Below are 24,937 nucleotides of genomic sequence, written 5' to 3'. Positions count from 1 at the left end.
CTTCCTACATTTCAGAAACCATACGCTTGGGTTTATCAAGATACCACGTGAATTTGCACAACTGCTTCAAAAATCACTTTTGGGAAAAGTTTTACGCCAAGTTTAGAGAGTCAAGATAAGCATAAATCGAAAGCTTTCTCGGGGCTACATACGCTGTAGCGGCTATTACGATAGCAGCCATTGTTTTATTACAGCTAGCGTTTGCATCCCGAAAATCAAGTACAAATTTTTGTCGTTTCCAAAAGCTTACATTGCTGAATGTCTAACCGCTTCGGGAAGAAAATTCTAGCTTTCCACAGCATGATAACTGCATTTGTCTCGCGTTGATTGTCTTCTAGTAGATGTCTGTCACCTAACTTTTTGTATAATCGGCCTGGACTTTTATCATTCGCGGAAAACCAGCTCGTTCGACTGAAAAGCGCTTGCTTCGTGCCGCGGCCTCTAGGGCACTACACAGTTGGTACCTGTCCACAAAAGCTGGATATGGCTGCAGCCCTTGTGTTTCCTTGAGTCTAATGAAGACACTATTCCATATCGGGTAAATAAACTCCCGTCTGTTGTGAATTATACGAACTGCTCATTGTGACTATTCACTGTAGCACAAAAGGGACGGGGATACGAGAGCTTGCAGTAATTCTACTTGTAGTGTGTAGACTGATTTGATAGTGGGCAGGACAAACACAAGACCGCCTGGGTCAGTGTATTTCGAATGCTTCGTAATTGTAAGAGCTCGTAAGTGTAGTTGTACTAATAGCTGCAAATATATGGGTTACGTATTGTTCCAGGAATGGGTACAGCGATCAGCCACATGCTTCAAAATGTTCATTAAGACGGTCTGCACACTTTCCTCATATGTGAATAATAATAAGGTCTCTCAATGACAAAGGTGAATTTCACTGACACATTTTTCAGACTACTGTAATACAAGACTTATGCGCGAGTCTCCTACATATATATATATATATATATATATATATATATATATATATATATATATATATATATATATATATATATATATATATATATATATATTAACACGTGTACTTTTTTGTCTTTATCGGGCGACACGTTTCACTGCCTACACCAAATGTTATCGTACAGCGCAGGACGCGCCTGCATGTACCGGAAAATTCTGGAATATTATCGATGCTTCCATCCGCTGTCTGCGATCGAACCTTGTGTAATTTGATCGCATGTGCGCGCGACGCGAATAATGTACAACTTTGTAGAAGGCACGCGGGGTCCCAGTGATTACTCTGGAACATTCGACGACTGATGTATAAAAGCGGACGCGCTTGCACCGCTGATCAGATTTTCGACGATCGCCGACCGTGCTCGCCGCCATCGTTGTCCTATAAGTGTAGCCTGTTTTTGTGGGCACAGGTGCGCCCAGTAATAGTTAGTTTTGTCTTTCACAGTATTGCTACTGTGTTCTTCAACGTCACCACCACGTGACAATATAAACGATAGAACAAAGAAAACCGAGAGGCAAGATTTTGGTTAATCATGACCATATTGGGGGGGGGGGTCACGTACGAGTTTGTGCCGCTGTGGACAAAATGACGTTGGCAGGTAATGAAGAGATTGAAGTGCCTTTAGATCGGTTGATGGTGTTACCCCGAGAGGGAAGGCTGGCATGGTATAGTTCAGAGAGAGGTGACAGAGGCCGAGGGTCTCGGTCGAAGCAGCGATCAGCATATGGTCGAGGCGAGGAGTACCAGCGGCGGGAGATGTGACCGACCCGGGAGCAAGCAAAGTAAATTGGCCCGTCATCCGGTGTTCACCACTCAAAGGGGTTCCGATATCCATTCGTAAACGACAGTCGAGGGGCAGCAGAGGCAATGACAGGAGCGGTAGGGGTGGGACGTGGGCTGACGTCAGACTGGATGTCCATGTTTGCAATTTGTTGGCGGATAACAGCTTGAATGAGCGAGATGGTCCCGGTGTCATGCGTATGGAGGCAGTGAGAACTTGGAACCATAGCCTCAAGCTCGCGACGGATGACCTTGGCGTTGTAGGCGGATGTGACGCTGGAGGGTCGTTGCAGGAGGAAGTGGCAGCTGTATTTGGAAGTGGGTCGAAGCGTTGTATGATGCCTTGGCTCTCCGCTTGCTCAAAATTCTGGCATTCCTTAACGATGCACTCAACGGTTGAGCAGTTCCTGTAACGCAGGAGGCCGAACGCATCGTCCGCGGTGCCCTTCAATATGTGTCCGACCTTATCGGCCTCTAGCATGTCCGCGTCCGCTTTACGGCAGAGAGTCAGAACATCCTGAATATACGCGACGTACGATTCGGTTGATGTCTGGGCACGAGACGCTAGCTCTTGCTTGGCCTCCATTTGACGTCCCACAGGTCTTCCAAAAAGATCGCGCAGCTTTTCCTTGCAGGAGTCCCAGCCTTTAATGTCGGCTTCATGCGTCTCGAACCATACCTTCGCGGTTCCTTCCAAGTAAAATATCACGTTGGCCAGCAAAGGTGCGGTATCCCACTTGCGATTGCAGACGCGCTAATACGCCGTCAGTCAGTATTCGACGTCAACTATCTCAGTGCCGATGAAGATTCTCGGGTGACGTAACTGGGTTAGCACTACTTCCCCTGGTGTCTGAGCGGCGGAGGCAGCGTCAGTAGCCATAGCAGCGGAACCGATGTGACGCTCGCTGCGAAGACCCAAGGCCGGCTTGTGGCGAGATTACCGCGCACGTCCACCAAAATGTTATGAGTAGAAAATATATGTATTTAGAATATATGCAGTTACAAAGCTGTAGCTCAGTGACCAGGGTGACCATCAACCAATCTTCGAGACACTTCAATCTCTTCTTTACCTGCCAACGTGTTTTTGTCCACAGCGGCACAAACTCGTACGTGACAATATAAAGTCAACCGACAATGAAGTCAAGGAGAGTATCGGGGAACATTGCTGTGGTTGAAATTAAACTGCAGAAAATAATGCAGAAAAGGGGAGTGAAAGTGGACGAAAATATAAAACCGCTTCTGGGAGCCGAACCCACAACCTCTGCATTACGCGTGTAGATCCAACCCTTAAAGTGTTAGCTACCCCACTCAGAGCCTTGATGGGTGCGCCCAAGTTAGTGGACTGATTCATGGCCTCTGAGATTGCGCGCGGTGGCAGGTTCGCCAACACCGTTCTGAACTTGTGCAACCTGTACTTACATTGTCGGTTTCTTGTATTTGCGGAGGCCTCGAAGCCTCGTCTTGTGGTGGTGACCAGAATGCAACTGACGGCGGCTGGCGGTAGACGGGATCGGCACAATGGGCGGATGTCTCAAAGTTTCCTCTGGTGGTGACGACCAAGGTGAGGCTCTCGGCGGCTGATGGTGTGACCGCATGGGCGTAACAGCGGGTTCACGCCGGACAGCGTCGGCGTAACTTATAGGACGTTGCTAGTGACTGGGATGACCTGCCGAGAACACTTGCCTAATTTCATCACGGACGACTTCAGTGTCTGAGGCAATGGGTGTACTCACTGCCGGTGTCCAGAGCTTCTAAATTTCTTCGCGAAGAATCTGCCTAATTATGACACGGAGGGAGTTGTGATTGCTGACGGTCGTTGCGTCGGCGTTGCTAGGAGGGCTGGTGGGCAAGCGATCGTACTGCGTGCATCTTAAATGAAGTGCGCGTTCAATACCAGTGGCTTCCTTTCTAAAATCAGCCATGGTAGTCGGTTGATTGCGCACAAGTCCGGTGAACAGTTCTTCTTTGACGCCGCACATAAAGTATCGCAACTTCTTTTCCTCAGGCATGGGAAAGTCACCTACGACACAGACTGGTAATCTCCTCGGCAGACATTGCTACGGTTTCGTTTGGTGTATGGATGCGCAACTCAATTAGTTGCTGGCATGGTGCCGTCGATCGACACTCGCAAATGTTTCAATGAGCTGACGTTTGTATGCATTGCATGTAGCGATGTTTGGCTCATGGTAGCCAAGCCACGTGCGAGGGTGAAGTACACGTAGGAGGGCTTTTGCTGAGCAGTCCGCCCATTGGCGTTGGCAACGTGTTCGTACTGTTCAAGCCAGTCTTCAACGTCTTCATGTGTGCCACCATGACCACGATCGGGATCCAGTGGTTGGAGGAGGGTTACGAGAGATGGACCATGAGTAGCCTTGGGGAACTCGTGGAACCTGTGGCGGGCTGGTGATCACCATTGACAGAAGTAGACAGCGCCTGGACAAACGTTCCCGTAGGGGGTGGAGCTCGGGAGTAAGGCCTAGCAACCGCCGACTGAAGCGATGCACGGGAGTCATTGGAGACGGGCTGAACGAACGGCTCCCAGGAGGAGTCCGGAGCATCAGGCAGGGTTGTGTTCCCAGAACCTCCACCAGTGTCGCGGTTCAACGGGAATATGAGACAAGAACACGTTGAGCAAGACAGCAGAACTGCATGTTGAAGATGTTGATCCTTGAGATCTACTGGCGCGAAAACCACCAGAACAAAGACGTCTTCTTCATCTCTGAATTCCTCCAATCCCACTACACGGAGTCCGTTACACATACACGTTACAAAGAGAGAGAGAGAGAGAGCAAGCAGATAAAAAAAAGAGAGAAACTAAGCAGATTAAAAAGATTGCAGCGGTGAAAAGCTCCAAGAGGAAGGCGTTGGCACAATGCTACAGAGCAGCGTTTCAAGTGCTCTCGAGGTAAAAAACGAAAATAGCAAAATAACCAGAAAAAATAATGTGCATCGCGTTTGGGAGGAAAGTGCTCTTTTTTCAATTTTCTTTACTTTACCATGGTCTAATTTCCCAGAGAAAGAAAGAAGAGCATGCCAAACGTTGACTACCAGACAGTGAAGAGTTATTCCATTACTGCCAGGAAGTTTTACCATCACTCACCGCGTAGTTTCCCCGTGTTCCTCTGTCCATATGACTGAGCTGTCCGGGTCACTCATTACTGCAGTTGCATAGGCGCAGTAAGTACTGCCACCGAGCAACGGGTCTTCTTTGTAGTTTCTGTATACTATGTACCAGGGTTCACTCCAGTTCGTGCACTGGAAGGAGACAACAGAAAATGCTTAGAAATATAGAGGTCCGTTTTCACTGGGACAACGAAATCAGATTTCTGCATTACGTACCACTACGAAATAATCAACACTGACAATGTAACATATAGTTCCTTGGTTAGAAGAAGAATTTTTACCGTTATAAATGTGTCAAATGCGTTGACTGAGAAAGGGAGTCATATAAATGCGCCCTGAGCAGTTATTCCGTGCTGAAGGAAATAAACGAATTTTGTTTGTTTGCTTCAGTTTACACGACGTTGACGAGCAATATATTCACGGCGACGTCATTTGCACCGCCCAAACAAAAATTTTTAGGAAGATGCCCGTAAAGGGGCCCTGAATGACGCCTCGGTCTTTGTGAAAAGACATCATCCACGGATAGCATACGCTGCTGCGAACTTCTCAGCAAAGTTTTGCAGCCATGCACCGCGCGTGGAGCTCGCAAGCGGAGCGCGAAGTCGTCTTTCTCTCAAACGCTGTCTTTAGGACAGAACCCTGCTTCTCACTCTTTCCTGGACGCTTGATTTCGTAATGTAGTGGATTCCTATACGCGGCTGCTATCGGTCAATAGCAGACGTCGATCAAGAAGGATGTCTGGATCAGTGCGCTTCTTTCTACTGTTACCTTGTATGTTTATTGACGCAGTTTAGTAAACAGGATGAAGTAGACGAACATGTGCTTTCTAATTTCGATGACAATAACGTAATAACGGAAAGAAGCCGGCTATCGTCTGCTCACGTTCGACCACAGCCACCCGCGTAGGAATTAAACATCAACCTCCCTGCTTATCGGAGTCTTTGCTGTCGAGCCTCACCAATTTCGGCTAGTTTTGAATGCTCAACTGTCCTCGAACCACGCCAACTGGCCTCGAACCATGCCCACACTTGGCCACTCCTTTTTAGATGCCTTGGCAGACTTGGTGATAGCACTCCAAAATGTTCAAGGTGGATGTGGCTACTATCCGTCTGTCAAGCTGCTGCAGGACAAAGTCGGTTCGTAGCACGGCCAGACTGAAGCATATACGCGCGAGCACTTAATCCCTGTCGTACACAAAGGAAACGCTGCGCATACGTCCTACAGTTGTGTCTAGCTGCGGTCTCCTACGTAGTGTGGATATCGCGGCCGCCGCGAGGTGCCACGACGAGCCCGCTGGATGAGTGCACTGCGACTCGCTGAGGACAACCGCATCTGATGCGTCGCGGGCACGGAAATCGGAAGTAGTGGCGCCGACGTCGACATTGAAAATCAAATTTGAACGGCGTGCCTTAGTGACTTTCGCGAGGCGGATCGTTGTGGGCACTCGCCGCTCCGCCGCAGTCTTCGCAGTGCAAGGCATTGAAGAAGGACCGGAAGCAGCGCGAATGACGTGTTTCATTGCAAATAATTGCGCTTCTGCTGAACGCAATGAAATACTTTTCTGCGGCAATTATTTCTGAAATATGCTATTTTTCCTTCAAGTGCATTTCTCTGCTTCGATAAAAAGTGGTTCAGGGCTCCTTTTATGTGAGATGCATCTCAGAAAATTTTTCTCCGCGAAGCTGTGAGCCTCTATTTGGTGGGGATCTTTCGTGTTCGTCAGCAAAAAAGAAAGAAAAGAGAGAGAAAGAACCGAAAGAAATACATATCTCCTTTGGAATGAGGCATACAACACACAGCTCAATGCTCATTTCAATAAAGAAAATCACAAAACAAGTGTCACAACCACATGATCGATGATAAGGCACCTGTGAACAATGCAAGGCACGTTCCTTCTCCCCGCGTGTGTTCCCGGGCAAAGATTACGCTAGCATAAGCTGCTCCGCTGGGAAAGGGACAACAACAGCATACGAATCAGTGAGTGACGTCACAAACTTCATATAAAAGAAAGAGACCTGCCTAGCAACTCATTCATTTCGTTGCAAGACCGCTATGGGTAGACCACGGAAAGTTAAGACTCCCTAAGTGCAGCGTGAGTACGATGAGCGTCGAAGAGTGCAAAATCTTAATGCTCAACAATGGTGTCGCGCTACGACTATAGGCAGAACAATGAAACATTTCATATGCCCATCGACAGCATTTGAATGGTTTTCTAACAGCTTCGCTGACTATCCACTTTCGCAGGGTCCGTATGGCGAGTCAATTTTTTTCTTAATAAAGCTATTATTATAAATGTCTTTTTTTTGCTGCTTTGGCCACCGCCGTGCATTGAATGCAACGTTCATATTTCTTATAAACGTGCGTGAGCAACATACGTTTCGTTCGTAATATCGGCCATGGTGATGGTGCCATATAATTTTCGCCTTTGTTCCTGATTTTTACAAGGTTAGGACAAGAACCAATAACTTGCCAGTAATACTCGCGCTACACGAAAATGCTTGTAATTTTGAGAATTTGCTTTCTGCACATGAGTTAATCAATATCTTTCACAATTATATAGCAGATGTACTGTAAGCGCATATGGCGCAATCAATGTACTTTGAGGAATGCTAATTGCAGTCCCATTACCTCAAATGTAACTATGCTACATGATACTTAATAGGAAAGTAAACACAAAACTCAGTGCCCTTCCACACTGTGAAGAAGGTTGACCAGCGAAGCTGTGTATGTGGGCCCCTTGATGGCGAACTGCACAACCGCCGCGGGTCGTCCCGGCATTGCACTATCTTCGGAATCGGCCCACGTATGGAGAGTGCTGAACACCTGCTTCACCTGTGCCGTGGGCCGGCCCGGCATCGCACTTTTCTTGGGATCGACTCACGCAGCGCCTTCTTCACTTCCACCGCGAGTCGGCCCGGGATTGCACTACCTTTGCTATCGGCCCATGTATGAAGAGTGCTTCACGCCTGCGTGACCTCCGCCGCGGCCGGGTGAGCGCGGCAATGTGTTCGGGATTTTTTTTTTCTACACGTGGACACTGCAGTGGGGAAAGTAGCCCTTAACAGCTTCGCTGTAGTAATTCTGCCGAATTTTGAGCCTAGATGCTGCGAAGACAAAGTGGATATCTACACTTTGATGGAGTTACAGTGACGGCTCCTATTCGCACGAATTCACATGCAGGAAGAAATTGGGGTTTCGCTTGAAGTGCGATTGCATTCAATCTTTGGCAAATAATTGTAAAGGCCGCGAATAATATTCAAAATAAATAGGCGTAATGAGAATTTTTAAATATCGATATGTTTTGCAAAACCCCTTCTTTACGAAATCCATGGTAGCATCATCCATCAGCATCGTAAATCAGCGCCATAAGTTTTTGACCCAAATTACCGCAACCACCTCTTGCCCACAGGTGTCATACCGAAATTGCAAAAATGTATTGTACCTTTATTTACAGTTGCAATATCTATTAGAATACACAAGAGCTGTGTCTTATCTACCTGCTTTGGGATATTTTAGGAACCACAGTTACATTACTTAGGAATTATTGAAAATACAAAAAAAACATTTCGCGGTATTTTGAGGCCCCCTGTCAACAGTCAGAACTACGTGATATTGAGAGGGCGTGGGCTGGTGAAGGTGAATCGCTGCAGGATATCAGGTAACAATGTCGACACCTAAGACGACGTCAGTACAAAGTTGTTGCAGTGTTGCGAAAGTCTCGAAATATATGAGCCCATGAATCCGCCCCCTACGCGCTTATAATCTTGTTGGCGTTAGGAGTGACTCACTGAATATCCGGTTTTTTAGGACCAATTACTTGGGGATGCAAAGTTGGTGACGACCACACTCCCCAGCCGACCACACATCCCAGCCACTCGTGTGGGGGGCACACAAACAAGACACTCCAGGGGCACGACAGTTTCAAAATAGTTTTAAAATAGATATCAAAAATAGGTAGCTGACAACCTCTCATATGTGAGGCACAGAGGAAATTCCTTACGATTGTCACGATTGTCACCATATGTTACTGCGGTCACCATAGCGGTGACCGCAGTAACGTTCCACGCTACGGAAGATACCAGCGTGCAGCCAGTCTTGGGAAAGCCTCTCGCACCGCCTACACGCTCCCAAGCACCTGACACTACCTTCCAAGCATGCCCTATCGCTGTCCATAACAGCTTCCACATTCTTTTGAACGCTCTTGAGTTGTACACTACGCGGTACATACATTTGGAGATAAGATTAGAAGTAGAACTTAGTTCCATTGCTTACTTCTAAAATTTGCAGATTATCAGATATCGAAAGCTTACCGTATAATCGGTGTTCGGGCCGCTTATGCGAAACGATGACAAGCGCTTAGAGATTTACGCCATGAAACTCGCCGTATAAAAATGCACTGTTCTTACATTCGATGTTTTTACAAAATAGTATTTTATGCATTGAAGCACAAAAGAAATTGGAACGTCCGTACATTTCGTCCCACTCTTTGGGAAATAACATCTCGAAACTTGTGTTAAACAGAAATTCATCTCAAGTGTACACGTCTTGCAAATTCCCAGGCTACAATTCGTAAATCGCACAATGTGCCTTAATTTATGAAGGCGATTAGTGGATTTGGGTTAAATAATTGAATATTACTTTCGATTTAATTTTCGTACGAGAATATATGCTATTTGCCACAGGCGATTTCTAAAAATTTCGGTAAAACTTTAATACGATCACCCGTATATACAGGGCACATGAAGAGATGCGTCTGCCCATAACTCAATTCCTCACAGGTGCTACAAGTGCCAGAGCATGAGCGACAGCAGCTCTGTAACCGATGGCCTGCTCAAAATGTGGTGGGCATAAGTCGGGAGCGGACATTATCAACTTGAATCCACATTGTCAGAAATGTGATAGCACCCAGCTTACTGGCACTATGGCCTTCCTGTGAAGAGAGACAACAAATAAACACCCTAGAAGTCAGGCAGGACGTCTCGGTCAATAAAACGAGAAGGCTTTTCTTCATTTTTGTGAAGCACTGCTTTTACGCTGATGTGGCTCACGTAGCGTCACAACGGCTCGTAGGAGCTGCGCGAGCGACGTACTGTCAGCTCACAGCGGCTTCGTAGGCGCCACAAGCCGTGGAAGCTAGCCCTGTTCTGTCTTTGACTTAAACTGAGAAGCCTGCGCGGCCCCCACAGCACAGTCACAGTGTAAGCTGGAGGAGCGACTACATAGGTACTCCATTTTCGGCAGTGCGCCCTGGATGGTTTTGTCGGCAAAATTTCTTGTCGTCGTTTTCACGAGAACGATCTGAACTGTCCGCCCGGCGTCGACGGCGAGCTACGGCTTGGGCCGCTCCCTGCACAGCGGTCTGCTAAGCGCGACGTTGCCTGGTCGTAGCTGCGCGCTTACAGCTCCACGATTCGCTTCTTCAGCAGCGGTTTGCGCCTTGCGAGGAGGCGCCATGAACTGTCCCGAATAGTAAACACAGGTATTCGAGACTACGAAGCGCACATGCCGCATTCCTTGATGCTTTTGATGAAGATCATTTATTGGCAGCCCCTTTGATAAGAAGCGGTTACAAATAGTCACCTAGCCTGCCTCTGCAAGCAGGCTAGGTGACTATTTTTTGACTAGTTAACCAGGTCCAGCTACACGCAACATGCAACTGCTACGTGTCGAGACACTTGGTGGAATACAACGTAACTGCAATAGAAAGTTTGCACGTATCGACGCTACGCGGCACGAATCTCACATCAGGTCACAAGTGGCGCCTTTCGATGCGGATAATGCAGACGACGATGACGGTGATTTGTTTGTATACTTCTCCTTAATCCTCTTTTTCTTCCTGAAGACAGTCCAACCATTTCTTGATAAATCCCCCATAGTCGGTAGGAGCCGGGCAGCAGCTGCTACGAACATCAGCGTGAGCGGAGGTGTCCGACCGAAACGGCTATTGAAATGAGCCCATAACATCTTACGCTGTAATAAGAACCACCGGCTAGTCTCGTAGCTTACGGCCTTGCAATTTGTAAAACTGTGAAAAGTGATCTGGCAAGCGTATCCAACAAATCGAAAGAGGTGATGAATAGATCTGGATGTCCCTCGATGTCAGTGGCGCAGAAGGAGAACAGCTTACTAAATGTCGCGAAGAAAAGATACACGACAAATTAGAGGTATAGGAAAAAACTCAGTTGCATGAGCTGCACCAGGTGCTCCATATTATCGGTAACATCATCCGAGAAGAATTTCATCCGAGAATAATTTGTTCACGATCCCCCCTTAAAATTCAACGGACACCATATGGTCGAGTTGCCGTCGCATTCATTTCGCTAAGTAAGTGGAATTGATAAATTTAGATAATAATTACTGGATTTAACGCCCATGCTACAATGACATCATTGCAGGAGGGCACCGCAGGAGCCAAGAACAATTTGCGCAGTTTTAAATGCGCTGTCGCTTGTTAAATTTTTCGGCAACACAAGGTCACTATTTAACGCGACAGCGTTAAGGGCGCCGTGCCTCCGAAAATCCGCTATCGGCATTGGTGGCGGCGTCTCCCGGCGAGAAACTTCAGCCACGCATCCTGATCCACGCAGGCCATTCGCGTGGCGCAGAGGCGTTACTGAACTAACCGAACTTTTCAAAGTAAGACGCGTCAGAAAATTCGTAAAGTACGTCTTGTACACCACCTGGAGACATGATAACGTCGGATTTTAATTTGAATATCGGAGAAAACATAATTATGTTATACGGAAACACAAACACAAAACCCTTTTAATGCGATAGCGTTTTCCAGCTGACGTTTAAAATCCCTCTTAATAGGAGTGGCGCAGCCCGCTCGGTTCCCTGGAACACTATTGAAAACATAACTACAAAGCTCGCCTTCGTGCATAGAATTCACCTCCAGCGTTTCGGCAGTGTTTCGGCCCCAGCGTTCAAAAACATTACGGTTACATGAGCTGCAGTTGCCGGGAAGCGTGAGAAGCAGTCAGGGATATTTGAGTGCTATAAAGTTTCACGCTTGAAAGCGAAGCTTGGGCCCTATAGCTTAAAACTATTGTAATCTGTTTTTATTCCAATTTTCTTACGCCAATGCAAAGTAACCACACACGCAAGCATCGGGCGGTGGCCCGCACCGTTGTCTGAACAATCCAACGAAACGCTCTTTCATAACGAATAACATTGCCCACCATTTCGAGGTATTCCTTATACATTTGGCTGACAGGAGGCGAGGAGCACGCTGAAAAGGAGACGTTTTCGGTGGGGCCGAGCCAGCGCAGTCACAATAGATAACCGGATCAGGAAGGTGATGGCGGTGTCTGCGATTGGTCCGTTTCCCCTTACTTAGCATGCGGTGGCTGGTCCAAAATCGCGGCGGCGTGCAACGAAAGGCCAACAAGGCCGCCAAGACGGATCCTCAGCAAAGGAAAGTTAGCACAACGATGTTGCATACGTGCCGAAAGGGCTCGATAACATTATTTTGCCACGAAAAAAAGTTGTATTATATGAAAACAAATCTGTGCTCTCCGGCAGGTGGGAGTAGCCAGTAGCTCAGTGATCTGCGGTAGGCCATCTTCTATTCCTTTCAGAATCGGGCAGTCTCCGGCTATTCAGAAACAAAGACAGTTTTGTTCCACATATTAATGTATCTTTGACGCGTACATGTCACACTGAGGCGGTGAGTTGTCGCGTCATTGGGACGTCGCGTTACAAGCAGGTCAAGTGGGCGCAGCCCGAGAACCTTTGATCTATAGCAGAGGTCTAATGGCATAAAAGGCGTCGAATAAAAAAATAAACATTTTGTTTCGCTCATTCTATTCATGCATAATCAGTGCGTACGCGTCATATCAGATGTAGAGCTATCGCGGTTTTCGTGGCAACGCGTGAGAGACAGACGATGGGGAGTGGGGAGTGTAGGCAGGCGGACAATGAACTTTATTTTGGTCCTGAGGAGCGACTCCAAAACCCCGTTAAGAGGGAGGGGCTGCTGCGGGCCGCTCCCACGTCGGGACTGGCAGGCCGTGCCTGACCGCCGTGGTCGGAAAGCTTTTTGACCAATCGTGGACGGCTGATTGCAGAAATGGAATAGAAAATTTGGAATGGTTTTCCGTTATAGCGCCCCTTAAGCGTCCTCCAAGATATTTAAATTGGTTTCCGCAAGTAGGAAGAAAAAGAAGGCCGGAAATAACTTCACGCGACGTTTCCCACCGACTCATTTTTTTTTATGTGAACGAGTTCCTAGCCTGTGAGTGCCTTTTTTAGTTATATCTCGCGAAGATTAGAGAGCTTAAGTTTAGGGGACGCAAGCGGCTTGCGTACGCAAGAACTACGGGTGACGGTACTGCGCATGCGCAGTACCGTCGCCCGTAGTTCTCGCGTACGCAAGCCGCTTGCGTCCCCTAAACTAAAGCTATTGTCTGTCGGCGACGGACCGTCGTTTGCGGTATTCGCGTATGAAGGCCAATTGGATGAATCAGCAGGTCATTGTCGCGAGCTGTTGTACGTCACAACAGCGCTGAGAATAACGTGGGCAGAGCTTCCGGCGCTGCTGTACGCGTGGTGTCAGAAGTGAAGCGAAAGAGGAAACTGTTTCTCGACGAATATCGATATAACGAATTGCTTTCGAGAAATCGTGTTACTTACTGTAGAATCCTACAACGCCTTGCTGGAATACAGTCATTGCAACGCGGACCTTTGAACCCGTAATACAACATTCGTTTAAGAATTTTAGCTGATTAACGAGTAAATTGCGAATGTTAATTGTCGACCTCGTGTCCGTCGTATTGAAATAAGTATTAAAAAGTCATCATCATCCCATCTTATTTATGAAAACAGGTATTTTTTTTTAAATGACTCATGTTCCTTCGTACAGAGAGCATTTTTCATTCCATTTTACAGTGTTAAAAGTTTGAAAAAGTGCAGGGAAATTACAGACTTTGCAGCAAATTATTTATATGAGCGTTCCAGAGGTTGACTGCTCTATTTTACGAACCAGGCAGGAAGTTTGCCCATTGACCTGAAATAATGACACGTGAAATAAAGTGGCAACTTGAAGGGAGTGAAGGATATCTGATGAGTGACGTGTGGACGAATATTCAAGCGCGTCTCCTAAATACTTGTTTTGTAAAAAAAAAATCCTTAAACAAGTGCTCACGGCCGTTAGCTCCAATGTTTCCCAGTGTCCCGAGGAAACTGTATGTGACAGGAAATTCACATTCCGTGGAAATGTTAGCCGTGTTAGGGGTGATATGTTGGAAACGTTGAACGTTTGCGGGGTTGTTTATCAGAATTGTAAATAATTGCTGAACCTTTGTTTACTCCCAATTTTCACGCGTCACAAGAGGTTCGCAGTAGATTTCCCCAGTGACCACTGTCAACAAAACGGGGTGCGCTGCTCATATTTGGTTAAAATATTAGACAAGCTTTAGAAATATTAGTCATTTCTGCGAAGTCGTGGTTGTTGTTCCCCGAAAGTTTGAAATGTGTAAGTTATATATATATTGTTGCGTCCACGCACGTAAAAGGAAGGGACCGGGGGATCAAGAAGAGAAGGGAAGATGAGAACGAAGACTGTGCAGCGTAGGCTCCGTGGTTATATATATATATATATATATATATATATATATATACAGGGTGAGTCCGAATAGCTTGCCCTTTGACACCATCCTGCCTTCTGTGCCCCGCGTTGCCACTAAGTAAGTCATCGATCGAGCTCACATGGCGCGTAAAGTCATCCGATCTCACTTATTAGCCTCGCAGCATCTGCGAAAAGAGCATTACGACCGGTGCCATCGCGATGTTCAGTACGCCGGAAATCGGAAATGCCGATCATACGGCAGTTTATTTCGACATGCCAGTGACATACACTCTCAATCAAAATGGTGCCAGTGAGGGGACAATGCACACTGCGGGCTATGAGAAGCAGCACGCAACTGTGATGGTGTGCTGCACAGCTGACCAGAACAAACTCCCTCCTCATATTAAAGAAAAGGCACTGGCGGCTCGGAAAGCTTTGCAAAAATAAAAAAGAAGAAAGAAAAACTTGATTGTGCCGGAAATGAAAACGGATGGATGAAGTGTGCCGTGGTAGAAGACTGGGTGAAGATTGTGTGGCGACGGCGGTTCAGGAGCCCTTTTGTCGAAGAACTCGCTCCTTGTTTTCGAATCGTACCATAGGCACTTGACCAACGAGGTGAAGGTTGCGCTCGCCCAAGCGAACACGGATCTCGCTGTCATACGGGACGCAATGACGGGTCAGTTGTAGCCACTTGATGTCTGCGTCAGAAAACCCTTCAAGGATTGTCTGCGGAAGTACTACACGTAGTGGTTAAAAGACGAAGACCATAAGCTAACGGAAACGAGGCGCATCACATCAGGATATCTCTATCGCAGGTGGCAGGCTGGGTAGCGGCAGCGTGCGCTTGTTCAAAAAGTGAAGCATCTCTAATGCGCTTGATGATACTAAAGATACCGCACTGTTTAAAGATGAAAGCGATAAGGAAGGTAGCGACGTGTCTAGCAGCGATGATGACGTAGGATGAGCGCGGCATGTTCATATTCAGTAAATGCTGAACAGCATTACAAAATGAAAATACCTCATTTTGTGAATGCGGGCCTCGCTTTTTTGTTCGGCATACATTCAAGGTAAGTCATTTTTTACACGCAAACTAACTGGGGTCTACGGAGTAACTGCCTCAGAACCGCAAGTCACAGATAACATAGACAATGACATTATTGCAGCAATAAAACGTGCGAACACCATGCTTAGGAACCTAGTACAACAGCTAACCCAAGAGGTACGCGAATCGAGAAAGGTCGCGCCTCCCACGCAACCTCCTAGAACCACTCCCGTCAGCACTCCTGCTCCGAGCAACAATGGCGAGGAGCAAGACAAAGCAACGCCACACGCGAAAAAGCGAGCCGTGCAAAGCCAGGACTCCAGCCGCGCCGAACAGGCGAGATCGGAAATTAAACCCATGCTTACCGAACTACAAAGTGCAATCGGCAATCTGTCTTCCGCCATATCCGGCCTCACAACCAGGGTGGTCAAGCTCGAGGAATGTGCGATGTGGGCACCGTTCCTGTCGCAATCACCACAGCCGAACGCGGGAACTCATAACTCCCGTAATCCCAGACGTTCCCATGGCGGAACCGCCCCACGCGCACCGCTCCAGTTTCTCAACACTTCCTTATTTAAGACTCCAGGACGGCCAGACACGATAAAGAGCTACTGGTCTGGCAGTGGTACTTCAGAGGTTCAGCGAGGAAAAAGCCGGTCCTACAACAGCACGTAAGAAACATCCAACCCAAACCCGATGTGATAATGCTACAAGGAATCGTGGGCGCGTCGGCCAACATCCCGGGCTACCGCGCCCTCGTCCCTAAATTCCAAAACGATAGGGGCATTGCCACACTAATCACAAAGGGCCTAGTACCCATAAAACATGAAATTAAAGGTCCGCAAGCCGAGCATATAATGACAGAGATTATTCCTAAGAGAACGCAAAAGAATAGCATCTTTATAATGAACATATACAGTAACCCATCCAAAAATCTGCAGCGTTTTCTCTCCCTGCTCAAAAAGGCGGCCGAGCTCGCCGGACTGAACCCACTAATAGCGGGTGGGGACTTCAACGCTCCGTGCCATATCTGGGGATACGGTCACACCACAATCAAGAGCAAACGGTTATGGCAGGACTCGCAAGACTTGGAATATACGCTCATCACGAATTCCAGCGCCCCAACGCGAATGGGCGATTCGGTTGCAAGAAATACCCCACCGGACTTAACAATGATCAAAAACATTGAGAGGGCTACCTGGAGAAACACCCTATAAGACCTAGGTAGTGACCACATGATCATCGAAATCACGATCGCCCGAGCGGGAACCTCTCCCCCCCCCCTCCCCCGATCAAAAAGCTTCAAATGGACAGACTGAAACAAGTTCCGCAAGCACCGGGATATCAGGCTAGACGACGAGCCGATCGGTGACATTGACACATGGATCGCGGACCTGACCAGGGATGTCAGGGAGGCCACGCAAACCATCACTCCCGAAATCCTAACGGAGAAGATGGACAGTCACCTCGCCCACCTCTGGGAAGCCAAGAAATCCATGCAAACCCGATGGCAAGGCCAGCGGCTCAGTCGAAAGCTGAGAAAAAAGATAGCCGAACTAAACAAACAAATCGAAGACCACTGCAATACCTTGAGCAAGCAACAGTGGGACGAAGTCTGCAACGCCGCGGATGGCCAAGTCCACAACGGAAGTACGTGGTGACTGCTGAGGCACCTGCTGGGCGAAACCCAAATCAAATTCAAGCAAAGAGCAGACATGCAGAGACTTCTGCACAAAAAGAAAGGGGCGGCGGGCGAGAAGCAAATCGTCATGAAACTCGGCGGCAAGTACCTCCCGCAACGACCGACGGTCGAGCACGGCCGGTACACTGGGAGTCCTAGTCCCAAGTTAGATGAAGACTTTAGTGAGGCGGAAATCACAATGGCACTCCAAGGACTCAACGGCAAGTCAGCCCCTGGACCGGACAGGGTTAGCAACAAAATGTTCAAAAACATGGACGACAAATCTGTCACCAAACTCACGGGCTATAGAACAAGTGCTAGAGAGGAGGCCGCATCCCGGAACAGTGGAAGAGGTCCAAGGCTATCCTCGTACCCAAGCCCGGAAAGTCATTGAGTTTGGAAAACCTACGCCCAATCTCTCTCCCGTCATGCATGGGTAAGGTCTTGGAACACGCCTTCCTGAACCGTATCAACAGCCATCTAGAAGAGACGGAAGCCTAGCCCCACACCATGATAGGCTTCCGATGCCGCCTGTCAACGAAGGACGTCATGTTTCAACCGAAGAACCAGATCCTTGACGACAAGACAAGAAACACCAGAGCCATCCTAGGACTAGACCTGGAGAAAGCATTCGACAACGTCGCTCAAGAGTCGATCCTGAAACAAGTGTCTAATCTGAACCTGGGGGAAATGGCCTTCAGCTACGTGAGGGACTTTCTGAACGATCGCAAAGCCACCCTGACGGTTGGAAACCTCAAGTCTGAAGAACGAACCCAGGGAAGTGCAGGTACCCCCCAGGGCTCAGTTATATCTCCGCTCCTTTTCAACTTAGTCATGCCGGGTTTCCACAGCAAACTACGGGAAATCGAAGGAATACACCACGCTATATACAGACTATATAATGATTTTGGGCGGACCACGGCAGTGACGGCGAAATTGAGAACGCACTACGAACGGCCATTCACAAAGTCGAAAAGTACCTCCAACGAACGGGCCTCAAATGCTCCCCGAGCAAGTCTGAACTACTCCTTTACCAGCCCACGCGCAGAGGCATGCCACCAAAGAGCTACACGGGACCCCAGGAGTACGAGGAAATCGGCCTGTACGCCCAAGACGGAAACGCAATCCCCAAAATAAACAAGATCAAAATTCTCGGAATGATCATTGCGGTAAATGGAGCTAACGGCGAAACGGTGAGGAAGATCAAAGGCAAAGTCACCAGCGCCACGAGACTCATAAAGAGAATAACAAATAGACACACGGGCATGAAGGAAGAAAACGTCATTCGACTGATCCACTCCTTCGTTGTCAGCCACATCGCCTACGTAGCCGCCTACCACAACTGGTACGTCGCGGAAAAGAACGAGATCAACACGCTCATAAGGAAAGCGTACAAGATAGCCCTGGGCCTCCCGGAAACGACGAGCACCGAGCTCCTGGCTCAGCTGGGCATATACAACACACTGCAAGAAATAGCCGAAGCACAACGCATCTCGCAGCTCGAACGCCTGTCGACCATCACGACGGGAAGGTACATTATGAACACGCCCGGCATAACGTACCACAACCAGCACGGCCAGAAAATGCAAATCCCCAACAAAATCAGAGACACCTTTACGGTGGCAAACACCCCAAGAAACGTGCATCCCGATTACAACCGATGTAGAAGAAAGGCAAGAGTCGAGGCTCTGTTCCTTTCATTTGACAGAGAGAGGAACGCGCGCTTTGTCGACGCAGCCGAATATCCGAGCGGCCAAAAATACACAGCCGTAGTCATAGACACAAACTCTAAAATCATAACCACATGCAGTGCACGCGCCAAACACTCGGAAATAGCGGAGGAAGTAGCGATCGCGCTGGCCATCACAGAGCAGGAATGCGAAGTCCTACTAAGCGACTCGCAATCGGCAGTAAAGAATTACGCCAAAGTTACAATTTCCAAGGAAGCCCTGTCCATTCTGGCCGAAACGGGCAGACCCAAAACCGCGAGCTCTAGCATCATATGGTTCCCCGCGCACGCCACCACGGAAGACGACGCGCTCCCGAACCTAAACGAGACGGCGCACCGGACGGCGCGAGACATGACCCGCTCCGCCGTACAGGGCAACGCCTCTCGCACGATAGCGAATACTCCTCGCCCAGAACGGGACAGGCTCACCAGATACAATGACATAACCAGTGCATATCTAAACGCCAGGATATACCCACCGCCGAGTCCCAAATTGAACAGGAGGCAGGCTCCAAACAAACACCTTCCCTAATTCATTCCGTCTGAAACGTATCTTCCCAGATAAGCATCAGGACGACACGTGCAAATTGTGCCAGGAAGGACCAGCAACACTCAAACACATGTTGTGGGAATGCAATGAAGTTATAGGAAGGATGGCAGTTGCTCCGGAGACCCTGTCGTCTAGGTGGGCCACCGCCGCTCTGCGCAGCTTAGACCTCGGAATCCAGACGTGGGCAGTCCAGCAAGCCTATGAGGCGGCGTTGAGGCAGTGCCTTGACGTTCCCCCGTGGGAGAACTGAGCCCGGGTCGCGTCAAACCTTGGCAGACGTACAAGAAAGTTGTATCCATCCAAGCTAACTGGACTGCTCTTCAACTCGGCGGCGTTTTTCGCAGGCCGCCAAGCAAGCGAACGAAGTAGGCGGCTGGAGGTGAAGAAAATTGCGCGCCGGGCACAGTAGGAAGGAGTGCCCGGCGCGCCGGAAACTACTGCCACCTAGAGCAATGTGTAGGTAACGTTGAGCGAGGTGGAGAAAGCCGAAGCGTCGCGGAGAAGAAAGGCAGGCGGATGCACGCTGCATTGACCTTCTCTGGCAGTTGCTGCTGGTTTTAACGCGACAGCGCTAAGGAGCTCGTGTCGCAGAATATCCGGTGTCGTCTGCCTCAGCGGCGTTGGCCGTGAGCGAAAAAATGGCGGAAGGCAATTCATAAATAGAAACAACTTGCACGATGGGCTGGGTGGGAATCGAACCAGGGTCTCCGGAGTGTGAGACGGAAACGCTACCACTCAGCCATGAGTTTTCTTTAATTATCGGCTTTGCAAATGAAAGTACAGTGTGAATATCACATGGCCATAAAAAAAACAACTAGTCAATGCCGGACCAGTGTGGTGTGATAAGAATGATGTAGGCTAGTCACTCTGTCTAAAGCACTTAGCCAATCAGGAGAATCGCTCTGTGCACAGAAAAATTCGCGTATATATAGCACACTTTCAATGAAGTATTCATGTGCCGGGGCCTGAACAATGCGCTCCTGTCTAATATCCACACGCGTTCGCCGCACGCTATGCATGCACAGAAGCATTAACAGATCCACAGGCACTCCCTCTGGTTCCGCGCATGGCAGGAAGCGCATTCCGACAGCATTTAACGGCAATTCCTTTCTAAAGCTGCGTTTTAGAATATTCCACGAAAACACTGCGTCACGTTTCTTCCTCAAACAGAGTGTAAGCAGGTTTCTTTTTTTTGCGTGATCAAAAGGATGGTTTTCTGAGAACAATGATTCAAGCTCGACTGCGTGATTCATTGCCTTATTATGGAGTGTCGTCCATGTAAACGCCTTTAAGTGTTCTTTTACGTGAAGTGGTCGCGTCTTTCCAAATACTGAAAGCAAGATTTTCTAGTGAGTATCTGGCCGCTGTTACTAGTAAGAAGTTGTATAAAGATCTTGTTGATGTATTCTTGCCTGTACCGTTGTATCTTACAGTATTTATTTTAGGTTGAGAACGAGATGTTAAGCGAGTTAAACAAATGCCAGCAAGAGATTCTGTTAAAACTTTCTTTTTTCAACTACATACAAGCACTCTCCCAGTGAAACCGTGGTTGCAAAGCAAAGACATTTTTGTACCTTGGTCTGTGAATAGCTTTATATGCAAAAAACCGGAGGTGATCGAGCATATCTTTCTGGACTGCCACTAGCCACGAGTTCGATGTTTTAAAGCGATACAAAAGCGCCTCTAGTGTATGCTGTGTTGCCTTATTAACGTGCCGTAGAAAGTTATACTGCGGTGTATATCAGTAATTATGAGCATGTAAATTACAGAAGTCGCAGGTAAACGCGTAGCGAAGTACGTTTCCGCTACATTTCTTCGGCGCTTGGCGCGCACGCAGAGCCATTTTGCGGCAAACACAGAAGACCCCCTCCTTGCAATGTACGGCGCTGCCCCGAAAGGTGGCGCGCCACTCGCCCGCGTCTCCCCTTCGCCTCGTTTGAGAGCATTGGGGCCGTGCGGGGACCGGCGCGAGGATGCCCCAACACCCTTGCGTTTAATAAGTTTTCTCGCTCTCTCCCCTCCCAGCTTCCAGCGTGCGTCACTCGAACCCTCGTGTTTAGGCGACGCGGCTCCTCTCTCCGCTCACAGCGCGATTACTAGGTGCTGCGTCCGATGCGGGATGCTTCTGACGTGATCGCTGCGCCGTAGCGCGTCTGGTGGGAAAGCGTCCCCTGCGATGTGTGCCGTCCTGGAGTCATGCGTCTGTGTGGTGCTCCCAAGCGAGAAGAGGACGATCCCATCGAGGCGTCAGCCGCATGATCGCGTCCGCCTTCATGGCGCGTCGCGGCCGGTTGTCCGTGCCGATCACGACGTTTGGCTCGCGTAGATCGTTTCTCCCTCCGAGACACACGTGCGCTCAGAAATACAAACGTGCGCTTAGGCGCACGTTTCGTCTTTGTGTGACTCAAGAGCATCCCGAGCGAATGAGTGGGCGGTGCGAACAGGATGCGATTACGCTATCGCGTCCCACTCTTGAAGGCGAAGCGTAAGCGTCCTCCAACTTTTCTTTGCGGTGTGTATGTGGTGGGTTTGGCTTGTCGTAGCGTCGTCCTCGAGCGCCGTACGCTGCGCGTGCGAGTAAAAGCAGCGACGGTGAGACGACGATGGCGGGTGGCGGCTCAGTCCCGCGTGCGCAAGGGGAGGAGCGCCATATTCCGTCGTGCGCATGGCAACTTGGCAGCGGGAACGGAATGGAGCGGGGGCGCTGTACTTCGGTCGCGAGCGATAGTGCGCGCTTTATATTGAAATTGGTCTGCTTTAGGGGCACAGTCTAGATGGGCCGGCGGCTCCTAGCTTTGCGTGTTCTGCGTTCTCACCAATGAGTGAGCGTCGCATCGATAGACAGCAGCGAGGATACTTTGCTCGCTGCTGCTGCTGCCATTCCTCGCGCCAGTGTTCTGACTATGAGTCGCCGAGATCATCAAGTGTGGACACTTGGTGTTTGTCTGTGTGCGCTGACACCATGCCAGCTAATTTAATTAGTAAGCGAATATTTACCGCGGGCGTTCTACTCCGGCGCCTGCTGCGTATTGAAAGGCCGCGCTAGTTTTGTCTTGAATACTATCTGTGATGCGGACACTGTAGGCGTCAAGGCGCGCAGACGGTCGATAGTGTCATGAGCGCTATAGAACCCATACGCTTGCGCGTCAGGCGCATTCACGAAGTGAAAAGTGAAAGGTGAAAGTAAGGTCTTTCATTTTGCTGTTCCAGTAAAAGAAGAGCGTGGTTCGGACGGGCCGTCTCTATTTAATTAAGACGGCGTGGTTGCCGACGGACCTTGAGGCCCACAAGGTGATGCTGAAACCCTCCGGGATCTTCTGAACGTTGTCAACCTCATCGATTGACGATGCCGCGCTGCGATATCTGTGCATTTGGCGAAGAGTTCTCGGCTGTCTCGGCTGGAACGGATGCTTCGACGACGGGAGTGCTTACGCTCGCAATTGGATGATATCCTAAAGGAAGCGGAAGGCATTCTAAAAAACGGAAAGAGCTATCAACATCACAGGTCAGTTTTTTACATGACCAGATTGAAGCATCCTGCAGATAACGAAAACAGAGGAGAATGAACGAGACGTCTGTCGGTTCAACCGAGAGGGACACGTTAGACGCTAGCAGATATGAAGACAATGATAGTTGTTGTTGTTACAGTGATGTTGTTACCATGACATCGAAACTTCGTCTCTAGCTTCAAAGCAGCCGAACGTCCCAAGCTTTGCGCCAGACGAGCAGACAAGCTTCAGGCAGTTTCAAGTCTAGGTTGCAGCATTTGGAAGTAGTGTAAGTCGTTTGTAGCCGAAAGCAATGACATCGTTTTGCGGACGCAGTTTTCGACGGTCGTGCACAATAAGGAAGAGCTATGCATTGCTGACAAGTTTAATTACCTTAGCACTCTACTAAGTGCAGCAGCCGCTTCAGCCATATCTACACTCCAGGCAACTGAATAGTGCTATCAGGACGCCATCGATATTCTGAAGAAACGTTTCGGAGATAAAAGTATAATGGTTGAAAATCAGCTTCGAAGCCTTTTAGATTTTAGACCTATGTCGTCGTCTCCGAACGTCACTCAAATTGGATACCTCTATGACCAAGTACAGGTGCATGGAAGGAGCGTCAAAGTTCTCGGAACGAGCCCCTCAAGTTACTGTTCTACGGTACGGGAGATTCTCTTGCGAGTGTTACCTTCAGACAAAATGCTTAAATTTCATGAGCTTTACAAGCCGATTACAGCGTCCAGAGCGGTATCAACAATTTAAGCGGAATTTGACTCCGAGCACCGGATGACGAAAGCAGAGAAAGAGTTACAAAGCCTTCTGGAATATAAAGTTTGTAAACAGGGATAAGGTGCCTCAGAAAGGCTGTCCCCTTATCCTTGTTTGCAAACTTTATACCGCAGCGTGCTATTCCGTCTGTCAGCCCCTTATTTGATTTTGAAAGTCTTTTGGAGTACTTCGATCACCAACTTTCGTGTTTCAGCGTATTCCTCTGCGAGAATCACAGAAGTCGTCCAGAATAATAGAAAGGCATGGTGATCTGTTGAGCATCATAACGTGCTATCAGCGGCGGGTTTACAAAGTGTGTTGGAGAAGCCTAATCGGTGCCCATTTTGACGGTGCCTGCTTTTGATTGTCAAGGAAGACAGCGTGCAGGTGATGCAGTGGAAACTCGGCACAGTGGTCGAGGCATTTCCAGCCAAGGTCGGCATGGACAGATATTTCAAAATCGCCTTCACAAACGGTCAGCAAGTCAGGCGCGCCGCTCTACGGTTGTACCCTTTTGAGGCAAACGACCACATCGCGGACCCGGGAGGATGGTGAGTGTGCTGCGAGAAAGCAGTGGTGGTCAATGCCATGCGTCGCACAAGACTGCCAGGGAGGACGAGGCCGAAGCGGCCGACGAGCACGACTGCTCGCGAGCACGCAATAAAAAGGGAAGAAGTGCTCGATCCGGGCAACGCGGGTATGGGCCACAGCCACTCAGGAGAACAACAACTACAACAGCGACGCGGGTGTCGGTATTTTTTCTGTCGTTACAGGGAGCTCTATAAGTACTGATCGGTACAAAAAGTATGAACGTGTACTTTATGCAAAAATGGCTCTGCCAAATATGGTACGTTTTGTAGCCGCTTATATCTGTTAGCGTGGAATTGTTGGATGTAAGCCGTTTGTTTACCTCTGCTCACTGCAGATTTTATGTCCGGAGCAAACTGATAAATGATACAGTAAAATCACTGAATCTAGCGCCTGTACTTTCATGCAGTTTTGTGAACTCTGAAGATTACTTGAAATCAAAATTAAAAATTAAATAATTGGGTTTTACATGCCAAAACCACTTTCTGATTATGAGGTACGCCGTAGCGGAAGCCCCTGGAGATTTTGACCACCTGGGGTTCTTTAACGTGCACCTAAATATTACTTGAAATAAAATGAGCACGCATTTTGCCTTTTGCAATGACCCAGTAGGCACTCGAACAGCATACCGATAGAACTG

General features: G+C 48.6%; 1 protein-coding gene across 1 annotated transcript in view; it reads right to left on the bottom strand.

Annotated features, from left to right (window-relative positions):
* LOC142578063 (uncharacterized) overlaps window positions 1-24,937 on the bottom strand; it is a 51,691-nt gene that overhangs the window by 25,216 nt on the left and 1,538 nt on the right. Inside the window, exon 2 of the mRNA XM_075687479.1 lies at window positions 4,858-5,012. Coding sequence (XP_075543594.1) covers window positions 4,858-5,012 — 155 coding nt within the window. The remainder of the gene's footprint in view (window positions 1-4,857; window positions 5,013-24,937) is intronic.

Source organism: Dermacentor variabilis, chromosome 4 (genome assembly GCF_050947875.1).
Source record: "Dermacentor variabilis isolate Ectoservices chromosome 4, ASM5094787v1, whole genome shotgun sequence".
In the NCBI taxonomy this organism is placed as follows: Eukaryota; Metazoa; Arthropoda; class Arachnida; order Ixodida; family Ixodidae; genus Dermacentor; species Dermacentor variabilis.
Note: the sequence above shows the minus strand (reverse complement) of the source record. Positions and strands in the feature narration are given on the sequence as shown.